Source organism: Salmo salar, chromosome ssa23, assembly GCF_905237065.1.
Source record: "Salmo salar chromosome ssa23, Ssal_v3.1, whole genome shotgun sequence".
Lineage (NCBI taxonomy): Eukaryota > Metazoa > Chordata > Actinopteri > Salmoniformes > Salmonidae > Salmo > Salmo salar.
In genome coordinates this window covers 36,020,459-36,043,431 of record NC_059464.1, presented here as the reverse complement: position 1 = coordinate 36,043,431, position 22,973 = coordinate 36,020,459, and the positions used below count along the sequence as shown (strand labels likewise).

The 22,973-nt window shown below is 43.5% G+C and overlaps 1 protein-coding gene across 1 annotated transcript; it reads left to right on the top strand.

Annotated features, from left to right (window-relative positions):
* The first annotated feature begins 259 nt into the window (after positions 1-259).
* fnbp4 (formin binding protein 4) lies at positions 260-22,254 on the top strand. Its single transcript, XM_045706188.1, has 18 exons — positions 260-586; positions 1,125-1,205; positions 2,903-3,021; positions 8,845-9,025; positions 9,157-9,307; positions 12,612-12,708; positions 12,831-13,157; positions 13,359-13,554; positions 14,796-14,905; positions 15,043-15,147; positions 15,426-15,559; positions 16,514-16,671; positions 16,718-16,722; positions 17,026-17,298; positions 17,597-17,723; positions 17,978-18,162; positions 21,164-21,321; positions 21,752-22,254. Exons 1-18 carry the CDS (start codon positions 472-474, stop codon positions 21,843-21,845), a joined length of 2,616 nt encoding a protein of 871 aa, XP_045562144.1. The 5' UTR covers positions 260-471; the 3' UTR covers positions 21,846-22,254.
* Positions 22,255-22,973: the final 719 nt, after the last annotated feature.

Genomic DNA, 22,973 nt, shown 5'->3' with positions numbered 1-22,973 from the left:
GTACCCTAATCAAATCATGTTTTGTTGTACCCTAATCAAATCACACTTTGTTGGCAGTGCACTATTGTAAGAAAAGCCTGTGATGAAGTTATGATTATGATGATAGTGATTTTGTTCTTGAAATATAGCAAACATATGAATGTACTTCATTTAGACTCTACTACTTTAATCCAATCAAATGTTCACAAATTAAATGTATATAATCTACTACTAACGCCTACAGGACTTCCGTATGTCATCGCCCCTCAATGATGTTCCCTATACACATGTAATATAAATATAAACAAATACACACAAACAGGTCTTATAAAACAGCATTAGAACTTTTGTACAAATACCCTCCCTTTGACACCAGATGTGTTGTGGATAGTTTTAATTTTTCTTCAACGGTACAAACAGCAACGCCTTTGCCTCGGTGGGCTAGTGCATAGACGCTGCAACCATATACCTCAGTGGGACCAGAGACCAGCGATGGGAAAGAAAACTCGCACAGGAACAGGAGGACGCAGAACAATACTGCAGCTTTTCCCACCTCGAAGCGGGGCCGTATGTGGAAGAGAAGACTCTTTAGGTTCAGCATCCGAAGGTAAAAATACGACGACAATATCATATTTTATGTTTTGGTTTTCGGTCGGTGGATGATTCGTTCAAAATCGGGCCCATTTTTTGCTTATCACACATTGTAGAAGCTAGCTAACTGGCCTAGCCGGTGACGTAGCCTAGCTAGGTTGGCTAGTCAGTCGTTCAAAATGTAACGCTATGTTCCGGAAATGAATGCATTGTTTTACTTGTTTAAATAACTAGTTCAGAAGCAATATAGGCAACACTATATATTTTGGGGTGTTTCGCGGTTTCTAAAGTGTTAACTAACTAGGTAGCCTAGACAGCTAACGTGAATATGCTAGGCTAACATATTGCGCAAATAGCGATTTGTTGTCGCGTGCGGCCTGTTGTCTGATTTGGTGACCAAACACGTTACACAAACTAGCACGATGACAATTTATACAATTATCTATGCCTATCAATGGTAGCTAGACCTCTGCTCAATCCAGACCACATATCTAGTTAGCTAAATATTCCATTATTCAGCCATTTTAACAATTGTAAATATGCGTGTTTTGCAGACGAGCAGGACGGTAACGGTGATGAATACAGTTTTCCAAGAGAAGTAACCACAGAAATGAGGATGCCCGTTAAGGCCACAGGTAAGATACAGTGCCTAAAGAAAGTATTCCCATCCCTTGACCTGTTCCACGTTTTGTTGCAGCCGGAATATTAAATGGATAGATTATAGATTTTGTCAGTGGCCTACACACAATACCCCATAATGTCAAAGGGGAATTATGTTTTACGAAATTAACAAATTAATTAAAAATGAGTCGCTTACATTTTGAGTCAAGTATTCAACCCCTTTGTTATGGCAAGGTTAAATAAGTTAAGGAGTAACAGCACAAGTTGCATGGAATCACTGTGTGCAATAAGTGTTTATCATGATTTTTGAATGACTACCTCATCTCTGTACCCCACACATACAATTATCTGTAAGTTCCCTCAGTCGAGCAATGAATTTCAAACAGATTCAACCACAAAGACCATGGAGGTTTTCCAATGCCTCGTGAAGATCAACTATTGGTAAATGGGTTAAAATAAAAAAAAAAGCAGACATTGAATATCCTTTTGAGCATGGTGACATTTATTAATTACACTTTGGTTGGTGTATCTATATACCCAGTCACTACAAAGATACAGGCGTCCTTCCTAACTCAGTTTACCAGAGAGGAAGGAAACAGCTCATGGATTTCACTATGAAGCAAATGGTGACTGACTATAAATATTTAGTTTAATGGATGTGATAGAACTGAGGATGGGTCAACATTGTAGTTAATCCACAATACTAATCTAAATGAGAGTGAAAAGGAAGCATGTACAGAATACAAATATTTCAAAACATGCATCCTGTTTGCAATAAGGCACTAAAGTTAAACTGCAAAAAAATGTTGCAAAGAAATTACCTTTATATCCTGATTACAATGTTTGGGTCAAATCCAACACATCATGGATTACCACTCTTCATATTTTCAAGCATGGTGTCAACGTCATGTTATGGGTATGCTTGTCATTGGCAAGAGTTTTTAGGATAGAAAAAACGGAATAGAGCTAAGCACAGGAAAAAATCATAGAGAACCTGGTTGTCTGCTTTCCAATTCACCTTTCAGCAGGACAATAACCTGAAACACAAGAAATCTACACAGCAGTTCCTCACCAAGATGACATTTAATGTTCCTGCTTTGCCTAATTACAGTTTTGACTTAAGTCTGCTTGAAAATCTGTCAAGACTTGAGAATGGCTGTCTGACAAAGATCAACAATCAACTTGACAGAGCTTGAAGAATTTTATAAAGAAAAATGGGTGAACTTTTATACAATCCAGGCGTGCAAAGCTCTTAGACTTACTCCCAAAAGACTCACAACTATAATTTCTGCCAAAGGTGATTCTACAAGGTATTGACTCAGGGATGTGAATGCTTACATAGATTTATGTATTTCATTTTCCCCAAATTTGCCAAAATGATTACATTTTCACTGTCGTGGGGGGGGGGGGGTGTATTTAATCGATTTTTGAATTCGGGCTGTAACACAATATAGAATAAGTCAAGGGGTATGAATACTTTCTGAAGGCACTCTATGCCATATTGGTGGGTGTGTCCTGGCACATCTATCTGCTTGTGTGAATTTGGTTCAAACCCAGATCTCCTGCCAGACAGCTGTCGTCCTGCTGAGCTCAAGCCTATGCATTAGCTGGGGGAGGTAACACAAGACATCTTCAGGGCTGTTTACTAATCGCGCGCACAAGCATAGTTGCCTATGTACACTACCTGACCAGTGACTCTGTTTCTCTTCAGAGGGTTTGTCCCTCTTGGGGGCCTATGAGGACAGTGATGAGGAAGAGGATGCGGACCCACAGCCTCCCACTGTCAGGACCCAACACCAGTCTGCAGATATACTCGCCAACTTCATGGCTGTGAGTATATCAATACTCTATTACTGTTAGGGCTGTCCCCGACCCCACATTTGTTTTGGGTCGACAGTGGTCTGTTCTTTCAACCAATCGCAATTGTTTAAAAACATTTATTTTCTCCATATAGAGACACAGCCTATGTTTTAATAAATCAACTAAACTCATCAAAAAAATAAACGTCCCTTTTTCAGGAACCTGTCTTTCAAGGATCATTTGTAAAAATCCAAATAACTTCACAGATCTTCATTGTAAAGGGTTTAAACACTGTTTCCCATGCTTGTTCAATGAACCATAAACAATTAATGAACATGCACCTGTGGAACGGTCGTTAAGACACTAACAGCTTACAGACGGTAGGCAATTAATGCCACAGTTATGAGAACTTAGGACACTAAAGAGGCCTTTCTACTGACTCTGAAAAACACAAAAGAAAAGATGCCCAGGGTCCCTGCTTATCTGCGTGAATGTGCCTTAGGCATGCTGCAAGGAGGCATGCGGACTGCAGATGTGGCCAGGGCAATAAATTGCAATGTCTGTACTGTGAGACGCTTAAGACAGGACGGACAGCTGATTGTCCTCGCAGTGGCAGACCACGTGTAACACCTGCACAGGATCGGTACATCCTAACATCACACCTGCGGGACAGGTACAGGATGGCAACAACTGCCCTACTTACACCAGGAATGCACAATCCCTCCATCAGTGATCAGACTGTCCGCAATAGGCTGAGAGTGGTTGGACTGAGGGCTTGTAGGCCTGTTGTCTGGTGAGGACCTGCCTTACATCACCGGCAACAATGTCGCCTATGGGCACAAACCCACCGTCGCTGGACCAGACAGGACTGGCAAAAAGTGCTCTTCACTGACGAGTTGTGGTTTTGTCACACCAGGGGTGATGGTCGGATTCGCATTTATCGTCGACGGAATAAGCGTTACACCGAGGCCTGTACTCTGGAGCGGGATCAATTTGGAGGTGGAGGGTCCGTCATGGTCAGGGGCAGTGTGTCACAGCATCATCGGACTGTGCCTGCAATGACAACAAGCTATCTCAATGCTCTGCGTTACAGGGAAGACATCCTCATGTGGTACCCTTCATGCAGGCTCATCCTGACATGACCCTCCAGCATGACAATTCCACTAGCCATACAGCTCGTTCTGTGCTAGATTTCCTGCAAGACAGGAATGTCAGTGTTCGGCCATGGCCAGCGACGAGCCCGGATCTCAAACCCTTTGAGCACGTCTGGGACCTGTTGTGTCGGAGGGCTTGGGGCATTTCCCCCCCAGAAATGTCCGGGAACTGGCAGGTGCCTTGGTGGAAGAGTGGGGTAACATCTCACAGCAAGAACTGACAAATCCGGTGCACTCCATGAGGAGGAGATGCACTGCAGTACTTAAGCTGGTGGCCACACCAGATACTGACTGTTACTTTTCATTTTGACTCCCCCCCCCCTTTGTTCAGGGATGCATTATTCAATTTCTGTTAATCATATGTCTGTGGAACTTGTTCAGTTTGAACAACAGACAATCTTATGTTCATACAAATTTACACATACTCACTCTCAGTTAAGTTTGCTGAAAATAAATACAGTTGACAGTGAGAGGACGTTTATTTTTTTGCTGAGTTTATATGCACCAAGCTTGTCTGTTTTATGGGCACTGTTTGAAATAATGAATACACACATGACTCGAGGGAGACAGATAAAGATGACCAGAACCTGTTCCTTACCCTCCTCCTGCTGGCCTTTGCTGATTCTGCCATTACGCTCCTAAAGTTGCCTGTAATATGCTACACCAGGGGTTGGCAACCTTTCTCATGTAGAGTGCAAATTTACAGTTTCTACCAATCTGGCTGCCACTTCTGATTTTTTTCATATGCACATTTTTGTTAACGTGTTTTTATTTCAATTGTTTTTTTTGTTTTGTATTGCCTAGGTAAAAATGGCTTACATAAAGCCAACACAAACATTGCAGGTAGAATATGAATATATATATACTTGTTCATTCCTGTCATGCGGCTAATTCCTATGAATCATATTGGAGGGTTGTTTGAACTAAAAATAATCACATTCCTCCCTCTACTCAGCCTGTCTGCAACAAACTTGAAACATTGTATCAACTGGGGCTGACCCACAGCTCATGCTTAAACATTGTATCAACTATTCTGGGACCTCAGTTTCCTTTGTCAGTGAGCTCCAGACACTGCTGTATTTGCGCAAGGGATAAAAAATGATCAGATACAGTACCAGTCAAGTTTAGACACACCTACTCATTCAAGGTTTTTTTTTTTTTTTTTTTACAGTTTTCTACATTGTAGAATAATACTGAAGACATCAACTATGAAGTAACACATGGAATCATGTAGTAACCAAAAAAGTGTTAAACAAATCAAAATAGATTGAGATTCTAGGAAGTAGCCACCCTTTGCCTTGATGACAGCTTTGCGCATGGTATTCTCTCAACCAGCTTCACGGGGAATGCTATTTCCAACAGTCTTGAAGTAGTTCCCACATGTGCTGAGCACTTGTTGGCTGCTTTTCCTTCACTCTGCAGTCCAACTCATCCCACACCATCTCAATTGGGTTGAGGTCGGGTGATTGTGGAGGCCAGGTCATCTGATACAGCACTCGTCACTCTCCTTGGTCAAATAGCCATTGTCCTGTTGGAAAAACAAATGATAGTCCCACTAAGTGCAACCCAGATGGATGGCGTATCACTGCAGAATTCTGTGTTAGCCATGCTGGTTAAGTGTGCCTTGAGTTCTAAATAAATCACTGACAGTGCCACCAGCAAAGCACCATCACACCACCACCTCCATGCTTCACGGTGGGAACCACACATGCGGCTACTCTGCGTCTCACAAGGACATGGCATTTGGAACCTAAAATCTAATTTGGACTCATCAGACCAAAGGACACATTTCCATTGTTCTAATGTCCATTGCTTGTGTTTCTTGGCCCAAGCAAGTCTCTTCTTATTGGTGTCCTTTTAGTAGTGGTTTCTTTGCAGCAATTTTACCACAAAGACCTGATTTCATGCAGTTTCTGTTATTAGAAACTCTGAAGCATTTATTTGGGGGCTGGTAACTCCAATGAACTTAACCTCTGCAGCAGAGGTAACTCTGGGTCTTACTTTCCTGTTGCGGTCCTCATGAGAGCCAGTTTCATCGTAGTGCTTAATGGGTTTTGCGACTGCACTTGAAGAAACGTTCAAGTTCTTGACTTTTTCCGTATTGACTGACCATGTCTTAAAGTAATGATGGACTGTTGTTTCTCTTTGCTTATTTGAGCTGTTTTTGCCATAATATGGACTTGGTCTTTTACCAAATAGGGTGATCATCTATATAGGGAGGTAGGGGGGCTACCTTGTCACAACACAACTGATTGGCTGAAATGCATTAAGAAGGAAAGAAATTTCATAAATTAGCTTTTAACAAGGCACACCTGTTAATTGAAATGCATTCCAGGTGACTACCTCGTGAAGCTGGTTGAGAGAATGCCAAGAGTATGCAAAGCTGTCATCAAGGCAAAGGGTGGCTACTTTGAAGAATCTCATAAAATATATTTTGATTTAACACTTGGTTTCTACATAATTCCATATGTGTTATTTCATAGTTTTGATGTCTGCACTGTTATTCTACAACGTAGTAAAAGTAAAGAAAAACCCTGGAAATGAGTAGGTGTGTTCAAACTTTGGACTGGTACTGTATATCAAAAAATCTAAACGCAACATGTTATGTATTGGTTTCATGAGCTGAAATGAAATGTTCCATACGCACAAAGCTTATTTCTCTCAAATTGTGCGCACATTTTTTTACATCTCTGTTAATGAGCATATCTCCTTTGCCAAGATAATTAATCCACCTGACATGTCTGGCATATCAAGAAGTTGATTAAACAGCATGATCATTACACAGTTGCACCTTGTACTGGGGGACAATAAGGCAACTCTAAAATGTGAAGTTTTACCTCTCAACGCAATGCCACAGATGTTTTGACGGAGTGTACAATTGGCATGCTGACTGCAGGAATGTCTACTACAGCTGTTGGCAAATCTTATGTTAATTTCTCTTAGCCAGCAGTATACCACCCTGCATCCCACTGCTGGCTTGCTTCTGAAGCTAAGCAGGGTTGGTCCTGGTCTGTCTGTAGATGGGAGACCAGATGCTGCTGGAAATGATGTTGGAGGGCCAGTAGGAGGTGCTCTTTCATCTGGTCTAAAATAATATCCCAATGCCCCACGGCAGTGATTGGGGACATTGCCCTGTGTAGGGTGCCGTCTTTCGGATGGGACGTTAAATGGGTGTCCTGACTCTCTGTGGTCATTGAAGATCCCATGGTACTTATCGTAAGAGTAGGGGTGTTAACCCCGGTGTCCTGGCTAAATTCCCAATCTGGCCCTCATACCATTACAATTGGCTCATTCATCCCTGTAACTATTCCCCAGACCCCCCCCAACTTACCTGGTAAAATATGAAATGAATAAAAAAAATACAATAACCACGCCAGCCCAGGGCATCTGCATCTCGCTTCTTCACCTGCGGGATTGTCTGAGACCAATGACCCGGACAGCTGATGAAACTGAGTATTTCTGTCTGTAATAAAGCCCTTTTGTCAGGGAAAACCTAATTAATTGACTGTGCCTAGCTCCCCAGTGGGTGGACCTGGCTCCCAAGTGGGTGGGCCCATGTCCGCCCATGCCCAGTGATGTGAAATCCATCAATCGGGGCCTAATGAATTTATTTAAATTGATTGATTTCCTTATGAACTGCAACTCAGTGAAATTGTTGCATTTTATATTCTTGTTCAGTAATAATTACGTTTCCACTGGATCAGAGCATGACATTTTCCCATTTCACACCAAGGCTCTGTGGCAATCGAAAGGGAGAGCGCTGGAAAGACTATTGTTCTCAATGGATGTAAAAACACTTAGTTTACTTGCTGTTTTGAGGTGAAGAGATTACTTTGAGAAGCTCCACGGGTCATTAGTGGTTGTGAGTTAAGGCTATCAGACATCCCCAAATGGGCACATTTATACATTTGTGCGCAGGCCGTGTAGCCTAGGCCTACTGTTCCTTACTCAACATGGACAGGAGTGCTCCAAACAATACAATAACTACATTGACCACTTAAATTACACTGAAACTTGTTTCTCACAAGTGTAGTGTAGGTTGTGAGCTCTGCAAACAACTTGTCCACTCCGACAATGAGAATGGTAAAGGACGATAATGTATTAAATGCATTAACATAAATTAGTGTAAACAGATTAGAAATTATGGGAATTAACTGTAAATGTACTACTGGTGATATGGGTAACAGTGAATGATACAATTCACACAATGAAGTTATGAAACAATTTAATGCGCATGAGTTGGCGAGAGTGCATTCTGGAGAGAGACGCGCCTTGTGCAAGCCACGCTTCCCTTCTTGACTCAACATTTTAAAATTATATCTAAGACACGTTATCTTCACACATACTGTAGGCCTAAGGAATATTCTCTCAAACGGTGTCTGGTCCAAGGCAGTAGCCATTTATGGAAAACAATGCAATTTCACTTTTTGTCCTTTTTTATCAACTTGCTTGGCATGCCAAGGCAAATTCCCTCGCGGCAAGCGTGCCTTACGTTGCTGATGCCTGTCTAGAGTGATGGACTGTGCCATCCCCGCAGCCTCCGCAATGGATTAGTCTACTGATTCAGGTGCGAATCAGACGCTATACAAGTGATTGCCACGTGTTGGCCTTTATTTCCCTGATTTGTTAATGTCATTAGGCAAGTGTTATCCTTTTTAAACAAACAAATTTAACTGTTCCCCCCCCCCCCCCCCAATAGGAAATTGACGCAATCACTACACAGCCGGGCTCAGAGGAGCCCACAGGGGATCAGTCGGCCCCAGCCCCCACCCCACCACGTCCAGAACCCAAAGCCCAGCAACATGCCTCTGAGGTGGGGACAGAGCCGGAGAGTACTGGGGCAGACTTCCAGTATGATACCCATACTTCACTCGCTGGAGGTGACCGGTTTAATTGTATTTCATACATTTGTGCAGAACTTACCTGAGAAGTTCAGTTGGCCATTGTTTATGACATGTCAAGTGTGCGGTTCTGCTGATCTAGAGTTCCTTATTTGTTTCCTGTCCACCAGTGGGAGGATTGGAGATGGGGGACTGGCAGGAGGTGTGGGATGACAACACAGGTTGTTACTACTACTGGAACACTCAGACCAACGAAGTGGCCTGGCAGCTGCCTTATTACCTGGCCCACCAGGTGCAGGGCCTGCAGCAGTACACAGACAGGTGAGATGTTAGTAGACAGACAGGTGAGACCTCTACCTGGTAGAGGTCGACCGATTTATGAGTTAACGCCGATACCGATTTATTTGAGGACCAAAAAAGCCGATACCAATTAATTGGCCTATTTATTATTATAATTAAAATAAAATATATTTTTGTAATAAATTACATTTACAACAATACTGAATGAACAAGGAACACTTAATATAATACATCAAATCTAGTCTCAAATAAATAATGAAACGTGTTCAATTTGGTTTAAATCATGCAAAAACAGTGTTGGGTGAGAAAGTAAAAGTGCAATATGTGCCATGTAAAAAAAAGCTAAAGTTTAAGTTCCTTGCTCAGAATGAGAACATATGAAAGCTGGTGGTTCCTTTTAACATGAGTCTTCAATATTCCCAGGTAAGAAGTTTTAGGTTGTAGTTATTATAGGACTATTTCTCTCTCTACCATTTGTATTTCATATACCTTTGACTATTGGATGTTCTTATAGGCACTTTACTATTGCCAGCCAAATCTCGGGAGTTGATAGGCTTGAAGTCATTAACAGCGCTGTGCATCCCAGCATTGCTAAGAGCTGCTGTTTGAATGAATGCTTACGAGCCTGCTGCTGCCTACCACAGCTCAGTCAGACTGCCCTATCAAATCATATACTTTTAATTATAATATAATTAACACACAGAAATATGAGCCTTTGGTCATTAATATGGTAAAATACGGAAAATGTAATTTCGAAAACAAAATGTTTATTCTTTAAGTGAAATACGGAACCCTTCCGTATTTTATCGAACGGGTGGCAACCCTAAGTCTAAATATTACTGTTACATTGCACAACCTTCAATGTTATGTCATAATTATGTAAAATTCAGGCAAATTAATTACGGTCTTTTGTTAGGAATAAATGTCCTTTCAACAGTTCGCAACGATCCAGGCGGCCCAGACTGCTGCATATACCCTGACTCTGCTTGCACTGAACGCAAGAGAAGTGACACAATTTTCCGAGTTAATATTGACTGCTAACATGAATTTCTTAACTACATATGTACAGTGAGGGAAAAAAGTATTTGATCCCCTGCTGTTTTTGTACATTTGCCCACTGACAAAGAAATGATCAGTCTATCATTTTAATGGTAGGTTTATTTGAACAGTGAGAGACAGAATAACAACAAAAAAATCCAGAAAAACGCATGTAAAAAATGTTATGAATTGATTTGCATTTTAATGAGTATTTGACCCCTCTGCAAAACATGACTTAGTACTTGGTGGCAAAACCCTTGTTGGCAATCACAGAGGACAGATGTTTCTTGTAGTTGGCCACCAGGTTTGCACACATCTCAGGAGGGATTTTGTCCCACTCCTCTTTGCAGATCTTCTCCAAGTCATTAAGGTTTCGAGGCTGATGTTTGGCAACTCGAACCTTCAGCTCCCTCCACAGATTTTCTATGGGATTAAGGTCTGGAGACTGGCTAGGCCACTCCAGGACCTTAATGTGCTTCTTCTTGAGCCACTCCTTTGTTGCCTTGGCCGTGTGTTTTGGGTCATTGTCATGCTGGAATACCCATCCACGACCCATTTTCAATGCCCTGGCTGAGGGAAGGAGGTTCTCACCCAAGATTTGACGGTACATGGTTCATCGTCCCTTTGATGCGGCGAAGTTGTCCTCTCCCCTTAGCAGAAAAACACCCCCAAAGCATAATGTTTCCACCTCCATGTTTGACGGTGGGGATGGTGTTCTTGGGGTCATAGGCAGCATTCCTCCTCCTCCTCCTCCAAACACGGTGAGTTGAGTTGATGCCAAAGAGCTCCATTTTGGTCTCATCTGACCACAACACTTTCACCCAGTTATCCTCTGAGTCATTCAGATGTTCATTGGCAAACTTCAGACGGGCATGTATATGTGCTTTCTTGAGCAGCGGGACCTTGCGGGCGCTGCAGGATTTCAGTCCTTCACGGCGTAGTGTGTTACCAATTGTTTTCTTGGTGACTATGGTCCCAGCTGCCTTGAGATCATTGACAAGATCCTCCCGTGTAGTTCTGGGCTGATTCCTCACCGTTCTCATGATCATTGCAACTCCACGAGGTGAGATCTTGCACGGAGCCCCAGGCCGAGGGAGATTGACAGTTCTTTTGTTTCTTCCATTTGCGAATAATCACACCAGCTGTTGTCACCTTCTCATCAAGCTGCTTGGCGATGGTCTTGTAGCCCATTCCAGCCTTGTGTAGGTCTACAATCTTGTCCCTGATATCCTTGGAGAGCTCTTTGGTCTTGGCCATGGTGGAGAGTTTGGAATCTGATTGATTGCTTCTGTGGACAGGTGTCTTTTATACAGGTAACGAGCTGAGATTAGGAGCACACTCTTAAAGGGAGTGCTCCTAATCTCAGCTCGTTACCTGTATAAAAGACACCTGGGAGTGAGAAATCTATCTGATTGAGAGGGGTCAAATACTTATTTCCCTCCATTAAAATGCAAATCAATTTATAACATTTTTGACATATGTTTTTCTGGATTTTTTGTTGTTGTTATTCTGTCTCTCACTGTTCAAATAAACCTACTATTAAAATTATAGACTGATCATTTCTTTGTCAGTGGGCAAACGTACAAAATCAGCAGGGGATCAAATACTTTTTTCCCTCACTGTAGGTTTAAAAAAATATACTTGTGTGTTGATTTTAAGAAAGGCATTGATGTTTATGGTTAGGTACATTATTGCAACTATTGTGCTTTTTTCCCCCGCAAATGTGCTTTCGTTAAATCATGAAGTTGAAGTAGGCTGTGATTCGTTGATAAATTAACAGGCACCGCATTGATTACATGCAAGCTATTAACCTAGTAATATCATCAACCATGTGTAGTTGACTTGTGATTAGGTTTAGATTTATTTTTATTTTTATAAGACAAGTTGCTAGCTAGCATTAAACCTAGCTTGGCTCCTTGCAGCCACAAGGTCCTTTTTGATGTTGTACTCGCGTAACAGGTGGTCAGCCTGCGACGCAGTCTCCTCGTGGATTGCAATGTAATCGGCCATAATCGTTGTCCAAAAAGGCAGATTTACCGATTGTTATGAAACTTGAAATCGGCCCTAATTAATCGACCATGCCGATTTTAATTGGTAGACCTCTACTACCTAGCCCACCAGATGCAGGGCCTGTAGCAGTACACAGACAGGTGAGGTGTTAGTGGATGGTACAAAATAATATAGAAATGTTAGTCATACAAGTGGATTTGAATGCTACAGCATGACTCTGAAATGTATTTTGTTCTTAGTTTTAGATTTGACCTGTTTTCTGTTTCATCCCCTGTAGCCCAACAGTCAATGGAAATGGAGCTACACAGAGTGCAGGTTGCTATGCTGAACAACACTCCACTGCTGTTAGTGCCCTAACATCCAAGACAAAAAAGGTGAGTTATTTGACTACTTTTGTGCTCAGTGATTCAGTGTGAATCCCCAAAAAGTACTTCACTGCCCATTTGTTGGCAAAAGTGTGTCCGTGTATGTCTAACTTTGAGTGTCTCTTTGACAGGAGGTGATGGAGAGTGTGGTGGCCCTTGCTAGTGAGGAAGAGGAGCGTCATGGTGTGGCTGCCTCCCTCCTCGGTCCCCTCATCCCTGCAGAGGTGAAAGAAGCAGAGGAGAAGTGGAGGAAAAGGCTGGTGGGAGGGCTGGAGGAGAGGGAGAACAGCTTGGAGGATAGCCTCCCAGGGTCCCCCGCTCCTCCAATGAATGAGCCAGACACCCCCACACACCCCCTGAGGGACCAACGCAGCAGGAACCAGTCTGAGGAGGACTCTGATGCAGAGGAGACAGAAGAGGACACCATGGAGCTGGAGCTGGCTCTGGACAGGAAAAAGGTCAGCTTATGTTTTATTCATCCTTTATTTAACCAGGGATGTTGCATGTACATCTCTGTCAAGGGAGTTTATATGTTGTAACTCTTTTGAAAAGGTCACAAATGTTGACAATTCAACACATGCGGAACTAGTGTTGGGAGTTATCCTTTACAACGAATCCAACATGAGTATCTGTCCTCTTTTTGTCCCTCTGCCCCCTAGGCTGAGCTGCGGGCGTTGGAAGAGGGCGATTGCAGTGTGGGGGGCTCCAGCCCCTGTTCTGAGGCCAGTCAGGAGGCTGCCGCGGGGCCTCGTAGCCTGCTTCCGAAAAAGACCATGTGGAAGACAGCCTTCCTCAGAGCAGCCAGCCCTGACTCAAACAGCAGGGACTCAGATACACGGGAAGACCCAGACACAGGTGAGTGTCTGGAGGACCGTTAGGATGCGATCCAGTCCACATACACAAACTCTGGGCAGATTACGTTATTATATTGTTCTGATGTGGTTCATCCTGGGATGTAAACTCTTCTCTAGGACCAGGGCTGGACATTCACTTTTTTACCCACTAGTCTTTTGAACAAGTAGGACTTAAGCTCAAGTCACTTGGGTCTGTAACACCATGGTCTAAAAAGGTAACTGAAAATTGTTGTATGTTGCAAGGAACCACTTCACAAAATAACATTATTACTGGTATTGACAATGGAAGGCTGCTGGTCTGATCTCATGTATTACATCTCCTGCCTTTGTGGCCTTGAGCAAGGCACTTAACCCCCCCCCGACAACGTAAAATACTGCACTAATGGGCTACTATATAAAACACATGTGGTCTGTCAACCCTCCTTTCATCCAACCCTGCTCAAACACCAGCGGCAGCTTATCTAGGTCCTGTTGAGCAGCTGATTTATTTTTACTCTTTTTACAATGTGGTATGTTCAAACAAGACTGGCTCAAAAGCCTGACACATTACAATTACAGCCAACTACTTACAGTATGTCTTCATAAAATAATTCCCTCATTCAATGAACCGGGAATAAAATAGCTAAGATGGGTGAGGTAGCTAACTCAGTAATTGTGTTCAGAGGAGTTCTAGACAGCATAGGAGTTGCTTTCTCAGAATTACATGGCCAATATTGAGACAGTTTTACAACTGGAGTATACAGCATTGGTTTTATTGCTGAACCAAAATTGGCTAAAACTGGGCAAATAACTCACTAGCAATTATCAACAAATGTGCAAACGCGGCTCGCTTTGATCTCAAAAGAAAGACTGCTCATGCCTGTCAATGCAGGCCTACAATTATTATAGTCCAACACGCTCTGCAGAGATTGGTAGGGCAGTGAGCAAGACATATCCGGAGGGCATTTTGATCTAAATCTGATCCAATGTTGATTGGAGTAGCCTAATTGTTTTTTATATTATGATTTTTGTATGCTCTTTTTTACTTGTCCATTCAGACAACGGATCTGTAATCTGCTTGTTCGTAAAAAAATAAAATAAAAAAATGGGTGTTAAAGATATATTTTTTTACTTGCCCCTTGCAAGCGGACAGCGTTAATGTTGAGCCCTGAGGACTTAAGATCTGATATGCTGCCCAGACCAACTCTGTCACACACATATAGGGTTAGCCTTAATACTAGTCCTCTTATGCATGTTTTGCAGCACATTCCAAAGTCCCAGAGAAGGCCGGGGAAGAGGAGGACAAGGAAACTGGGGACAAAACGGTTACTAATGTGCCACCAAAGGAGGAAGTCGAAACTCCAGAGCTGAAGGTACTGAGACTTTATCAACTCTCGCACCAATTTAACTCTTCGTAGTAGGGCCTCGGCATGAGAACCGTGTGCCTACTCATGAGTGATTTTAAAATAACTAGTGGCTAACTAATTAATAAAATGTTTTGAATGTTCAGTTTCAGATCGGGGAACTTGCCAACACCTTAACCAGCAAGATGGAGTTTTTGGGGATCAACAAGAAAACTATCTCCAACTTCCAGCTTCTTCTGTTACAGACTGAGGTAGGAGGACCATAGTCTGTCATAGTTTACCTACAATGACAGCCTATATCTTTATGTCCAGATTATATTATCTTGGCCTTTAAACCGCATTAGTTGGCTTGCTGCATGACTCAATGATGGGAACTTTCACAGACCTGTACTGAATGACTGATTGCAAGTTATTGTTCTGATGGGAAATGTTTTTTATTTTTATTAATTTGATCACCATCCTCATTTTAGAAAACAAGGTGCATGCCTAAGTCATTGTCCCCCCCCCCTTTTCCCTTTCTTTCTGTCAGACGCGGATCGCTGACTGGCGGGAGGGGGCTCTGAACGGGATCTATCTCCGCCGCAGGCTGCAGGAAGCCGCCGAGCACATAAAACATTACGAACTTAACGCCGCCCCTAAAGGCTGGTCGTGCCACTGGGACAGGTACGCGCTCCTTACCTTTTAACATCTTTAATCACCCCCCCAACCCCTGTGACAACGACCCCCTCAGAGCTGGGGTCGCTACCTTTTTAACCTACTATGGGGGAGATCCTTACCAATCTGTGGATTACATGAAATGGAGACACTCAAGGTTTCTGTGATGCAATGCTGGCAGCCTGATCCCCCAACACTACCACCAGAGACAGGACAACCTGTCCTGTCCAACCATAGCCCAGACTCTGGCTCTTGTATTTTGGGGGGGAGCTTTGTAGACTGCTTTGGGGGTCCACTTAGTGGAACAGGGGTACAGTAGCTAGGAAGGTGGTTGTGCGCGAGAGCTTTGCACTTTACAGGACTACAGCCCCAGAATGCATTGCTGGGCGACAGTGACCCCCCCCTGGAAATGAGGAGTGTCACAAACCGTTTCAGTTAAAGCGAAGACGGAGCGTTGACGAGGACCCAGCAGGTCAGACCAACTCTATTTCATATGTTTCCTGTTTTTATTCCTTGATTGACTGAAAATTGATAGATATTTCTGGTATAAAAAAAATATAAAAAAATGTATGAAGTGTTTAGTTTCTTTGCTTTTGGTTGTTGGTTGTTGACGATGAAGATGCCTATATCTCTGGCATATATGTTTGGGGGGGCAAAAGGTTGTTTGTGTATGTTGTCTTGACAAACATTATGTGAACATCTGAACCCTGCTTTGATCGACTTTACAGGACCCAAGCTGTTTGTTTTGGTTTGTTAATTTGGTTTTGAGAGCGTTAAGGTGGGTTCCCCATCAATCCAATCTGGCCCTTCTCCTGGATGGCTAACCTGGCTGTCCAGCCCAACATTCTCCCTCTGTGGCAGTCCCATCTACCTACACCCCCCCGCCCAAAGAATACAACGACTCAGCCAGTTATGATGCCAGCTGTTGAGACTGTCTTGTATCTCTGTTCTCCCTCCTTCTAGAGAGCAGAGGAGGTATTTCTATACTAATGACCGCACCAGTGCCTCCCAGTGGGACTTTCCAGCAGAGGAAGACGTGGAAGAAGTAGAAAATATCAAGCCATCCATACATGGGGACCCCAAACCCCCGCCCATACCCACTGATGGGCTCGCAGTCGCAGGTCAGACCCCAAGACCCTTCACTGTCCTCTTATACCCCCATAACAGCCACCGTATCTACAGGTCCAGATGAATCTCTTGGCCTTGAACCACACTAGTTGGCTAGTTGCATGACTCTCAATGAACTTTCACAGACCTGTACTGAATGACTGATTGCAAAAAAAAAAATCTGAAGGGAGATGGACAGCTTAGCACATTTGGCTTTCAGCAGCTAACTAGCAAGTTTTGAGCTATGGAACCTGCCACGGTCATATGTTACTAACTAGTCAATATTTGGTTAACCTTATTCCTCCCCTCTGACAAAGAAAGGGTACACAACAAACTCCAGCTTTTATACATTTTCTATCATATTGCAGGAGCTTCAGTCTTCACACCCATCGTCCCTCCTCAGCCTGGCCTTCCCTCCTATTGGTCTGTGCCTCAGCCCCCACTTCCCCCTGACCAGCCCCCTCCCCCTGCCGACTCCCCCCCGCCTCCCCCTCCACCCCCAGAGTCACCTCCCCCCTCTCCCCCCTCCTCCCCTGGAGGATGATGGAGAGATAGAGGAGGTAGAGATGGAGGATGATGACAGTGAGCCTCCAGCACCTGGAACAGAGCCTCCACTTCCCCCGGGTGTTGTTGGCATGAAGGTATGTGACCATTCTACTAATCCAGACCTCAAATGTCATCTAGTGGTCTTGTGAATAGACTAAGAACACTTTTTAGATGACAGCCTAGTCCAGCAGTTGCCAAGTGCCAGTCAGTGGGCCTGCTGGTTTTTGTTAACATAACTTTTAATGATAACTTTCACAGACCGGTACTGAATGAATGTGATTGCAACCCCCAAAAAATCTGATCAGAGATGTGCATAACAAGCATTTAGTTTTGCATTAGCATAAGATGGGGTTTTACTGTAAACTTACCTTTTTCAGTGTTTTCTCTCCTCAGGTTGTGGAGCCTACAGCCTCGCTGGGTAAGAGTCAGAAACGCAAGGCTTCAGGATCAGGTCAGCTGACCAAGGCTGTAACCATTGGCAGCAGCGCCATCCTCTACACACAGACCATCGCCACAGCAGGTAAAGGGCAATAATGTCGCCAGCCTGCTGGTTTTCATGTTAACATTACTCTTGAAGTAGCAGGACTCTCAATGATGAGAACTTTCACAGACCTGTACTGAATTACTGTGATTGAAGTATTTTTCTGATGGGAGATGTAAGACACTAGTGTCTCACAGTATAGGTGTTTGGTGTTTAGAGATCATATGGTTTGCAATTAAACTGTGTAGCGCTTGTATCAAATAGTTAACTTTTGTGTTGTCCTGTGATGTCAGGAGCTGCCTACTGGGGTGTGTCTGCGGTAGCTACACCTCCACTGCCTTCTGAAACCGTGGCCCCACCTCTCCCACCTCCCCCTACCCGCCCCCCGCTACCCCCCACTCAGGCCCCATCTGCCCTGGACCCCACAGGGTTTAAAACACTGCTAATGGATAAGACTAAGAAACTGAAGAAGGATAAGGTGAGTGTCTTTGATTTTCATATGCAATTAGGGATGTGACAAAAAATGCTTGATGTTTTTAAAAAGAATCGTCATGATGCGAATTCACAATCCAGATATGGTTCTGCGTCTAACCGCTAGGGGACAATGCAGTTCAATCTACCGCAGTCCTGGCTACCTACCTACCGGTTGTCACGAGTAACCACAGCCACAAAGTCATAAAGCCCACCTACTTCTACAATTTCCTGTTTTCATACATTTTTACAATCTAGGAAAGTTTGACTTTATGGCTGTGGTAACTTGTGGAAACCCTACCTTATGGCGGTCACCTTACTGCTGTCCTCCACCCACTCAGCAACGATGGTATTAATGCCATTTTAGATTCTCGGTGTGCCTCTCCTCCATTTTTTTTTTTTGTACGTACTTCATGTCCCACTTCTCATCAATGTGATGGCTCATTTCAATAACATGACATCATGTTAATGGATGGCCAACAATCTGTCAACGCCACGTATGGTCTTTGAGAGCTTGACTGTTCTCTGCAAGCTCTCAATCTGTTAATTTGTATTTTTATGATGCTCAGGACCTATTAATTGTAGTTGTGATAACTTCACTGCGACGTTGTACAAAAATGGGGTGGTTTCAGTTAGGATTTTTATTTTAGACGTTATTGATCCCAAATTAGTCTGAACGTCACACCCCTATATACAATAAAGCCCAGCTGCCCAGTAACGTGAGCTTACCAGACGAGCTAAATGCCTTTTTATGCTCGTTTCGAGGCACACAACACTGAAGCATGCATGAGAGCACCAGCTGTTTCAGATGACTGTGATCACGCTATTCGTAGCCGATGTGAGCAAGACCTTTTTAAGCAGGTCGACATTCACAAGGCCGCGGGGCCAGATGGATTACCATGACGTGTTCTCGGAGCAGGCGCGGACCAAATGGCAAGTGTCTTCACTGACATTTTCAATCTCTCCCTGTCTGAGTCTGTAATACCTACATGTTTCAAGCAGACCACCATAGTCCCTGTGCCAAAGAAAGCGACAGTAACCTGCCTAAATGACTACTGCCCCGTAGCACTCATGTCGGTGTGCTTAGAAAGGCTGGTCATGGTTCACATCAACACCATCATCCCGGAAACCCTAGACTCACCCCAATTCGCACACCGCCCCAACAGATCCACAGATGATGCAATCTCAATCGCACTCCACACTGCCATTTCCCACTTGGACAAAAGGAACACCTATGTGAGAATGCTACTCATTGACTACAGCTCAGCATTCAACACCATAGTGCCCACAAAGCTCATCACTAAGCAAAGGACAATACACCTCCCTCTGCAACTGGATCCTGGGCTACCCCCAGGTGGTTAGGGTAGGCAATAACACATCTGCCACGCTGATCCTCAACACAGGGGCCCCTCAGTGGTGCGTGTACAGTCCCCTCCTATACTCCCTGTCCACCCACTTGCGTGGCCAAGCAGGACTCCAACACCATCATTACGTTTGCTGACGACAACAGTGCTAGGCCTGATCGTCAGAGACCTGGCAGTGTGGTGCCAGGACCACAACCTCTCCTTCAACTTGAGCAAGACAAAGGAGATGATCGTGGACTACAGGAAAAGGAGGGCCGAACACACCCCCATTCCCATCGATGGGGCTGTAGTGGCGCAGGTTGAGAGCTTCAAGTTCCCTGGTGTCCACCAACGAACTATCATGGTCCAAACACACCAAGAAAGTTATGAGGGCACAACAATGCCTTTTCCCCCTCAGGAGACTGAAAAGATTTGGCATGGGTCCCCAGATCCTCAAAGTTCTACAGCTGCACCATCGAGAGCATCCTGAACGGTTACATCACCGCTTGGTTTGGCAACTGCTCAGCATCTGACCGTAGGGCGCTACAGAGGGTAGTGCGTACGGCCCAGTACATTACTGGGGCCAAGCTTCTTGCCATCCAGGACCTATATACTAGGCGGTCAGACGAAGGCCCAAAAAATTGTCAAACTCCAGTCACCCAAGTCAGACTGTTCTCTCTGCGATTGCACGGCAAGCGTTACCGGAGCGCCAAGTCTAGGTCCAAAAGGCTCCTTAACAGCTTCTTAACCCCCCCCCTTGTTTTTACTCTGCTGCTACTTGCTGTTTATTATCTATGCATAGTCACTTTACCCCTACCTACATGTACAAATTACCTCGACTAACATGTACCCCACACATTGACTTAGTACCGGTACCCCCTGTCTCATTTTAGTTTTTACTTAAGAAAATATTTACTGAATTGCGTTGTTGGTTAAGGGCTTGTAAGAATTTCACTAAGGTCTACACCTGATGTATTTGACGCATGTGACTAATAACATTTGATCTGTTCTATGCATTGAGGAGAAAGGATTGTAAAAGATCAGCAGTCTAATTTGATGTAAAAAAAAATATATATATATATATATACGCAATTCAGTAAATATTTTCTTAAGTAAAAACTAAAAGCACATCTGGGACATCATGTCTCGCTCCATCCACCAACGCCACGTTGCACCACAGACTGTCCAGGAGTTGGCGGATGCTTTAGTCCAGGTCTGGGAGGAGATCCCTCAGGAAACCATCCGCCACCTCATCAGGAGCATGCCCAGGCGTTGTAGGGAGGTCATACAGGCACGTGGGAGGCCACACACACTACTGAGCCTCATTTTGACGTGTTTTAAGGACATTACATCAAAGTTGGATCAGCCTGTAGTGTGGTTTTCCACTTTAATTTTGAGTGTGACTCCAAATCCAGACCTCCATGGGTTGATAAATTGGATTTCCATTGATTATTTGTGTGTGATTTTGTCAGCACATTCAACTATGTAAAGAAAAAAGTATTTAATAAGATTATTTCTTTCATTCAGATCTAGGATGTGTTGTTTAAGTGTTCCCTTTATTTTTTGGAGCAGTGTATATAAAGCGTCTCCTAATAGAATCAAATCACTTGGCATTAAATGACAATCCCCCATTCTCTCTGTTATTCCCCTGGTTGCTGTGTCCAGTCGAAGAAGAGCAAGACGAAGATGCCGTCCCTGGTGAAGAAGTGGCAGAGCATCCAGAAAGAGCTGGACGAGGAGGAGCAGGCTAGTTCTAGCGACGAGGACAGGGACCAGCTCAACAAGAGGAGCATTGAGGAGTGGAAACAGCAGCAGTTACTCACGTACGAGGCCCCTCCCCCCCCCTCCCATTTTTTAAATAAGTTGTATATTTCTTGGGCCTTATTAAGAATCGCACAGTAGGCGTGCTGATCTGGGATCAGGTCACTGTCCATGTATCTTATTCATAATGATCTAAAAGACTGATCCTACATCAGCACTCCTACTCTGAGACACTTGCATACAGCCTCTGATTTAAAAAAATGTAGAAGTCTGTTTGATCTAGTCCAGCAGTGGTTACTGTTCCTTAGTGTACCTGCTGTTTTTATGTTGACATGCCTCTCAATGATGAGGACGTTCACAAACCTGAGCTGAATTACTGTGATTGCACACTATTTTTGTGTTGGGAGACATGCATTAGGTTGTTATATTTAACTTGTAATGCACATGTTTTTGGTGAAAGGCAGTAAGAAATAGATTTCTGTTGGATTGCAGGGGCAAAGCTGGAAAGAATGCCAACTTTGAGGCTTTACCTGATGACTGGCGAGAGAGGATGTTGAAGAAGAGGAAGATGATGAAGAGCACGTAACACACACTCCCCTCCCTGCCTACACACACACTCCTCCTAAACCTGACTCCAAACGTTAGATAAGAATGAGAGGACTGACTGAGCACTTGACTCTTTCACTGTCATTTTGAAAAGATTTTAAAAAGGCCCTCATATCTTCGTCTGTGAATACATTGGATGGGCTTGAATGTTTTTTTTTTTTTGTTTTTTTCTTGGCTGTAAAACCCACTAGTGTTTTTATATGGTAACCTGGACTCTCCTACCAAACTTCCCCCTCTACCTGTTTAAAGCATAAATGCCGTTTTCTGTGAAACGTTTGGCACTAAGAATGCTGGAGTTTCTAAATCTTTGTTTGTAATGGAGATCAACTCTTTGTTTTGACCTCCCCATGTTCTTCTTGCCCATTTTAATAAACTATGATTTAATAATATCTTCCTAATAACTGCTGTTTCTCTGAATAATCCACTGTTCCATTTTATTAGAGGGCGGATGGAAATGCAATGCGCTGTCTTTTCTAATGCTTCAACTATAGTAATTGACAGTACTTTTAGTTTATTCATGGTATATCCTGAACATACACTTTCATCAAGTTTTAAGTGAATTATCACATGGCCCTATAGTGGAACCTCTAAATTGCAACACTTCTCTGCAGTTTTTCAATTTAAGCCAGTAGGTGAGTATGAGTATGCAACCAGTACCCATCCCACTCTCTTTTCTCCTTGTCCAGAGTTAACAAATTCATGATGACACTCCAATAATGCAAAAATGTGCCAATTTATTATATATCCTAATTGCAAAAATATATTTTATAATTCAGAGGTCTTGTGCTAAAAACCAACAAGACTAGTTGGGTGGCAAGGGGAGTGTTTTTTTTTTTGGGGGGGGGGGCAGTTTTTCAGCTGTGTGAATTGCATAGGCCTATGTCCTAGTAAAACACTGGCAACAATTTTGTATTCAAGTTATTAAACTTTTTGGGGGCAACTTTAATTGTCAGCTCATTATTAATTTGATAGTGCCATCATGGGTGTCTTCATTGACTGTTGACCTTTTTTTGGGGACTGAATTATGAGTAACCACAGGGTCAGTTGGGGGTGATGGATCATGACTAGAAGGGATGCAGCAAATGTCAGTGACATCAAATATTGCATG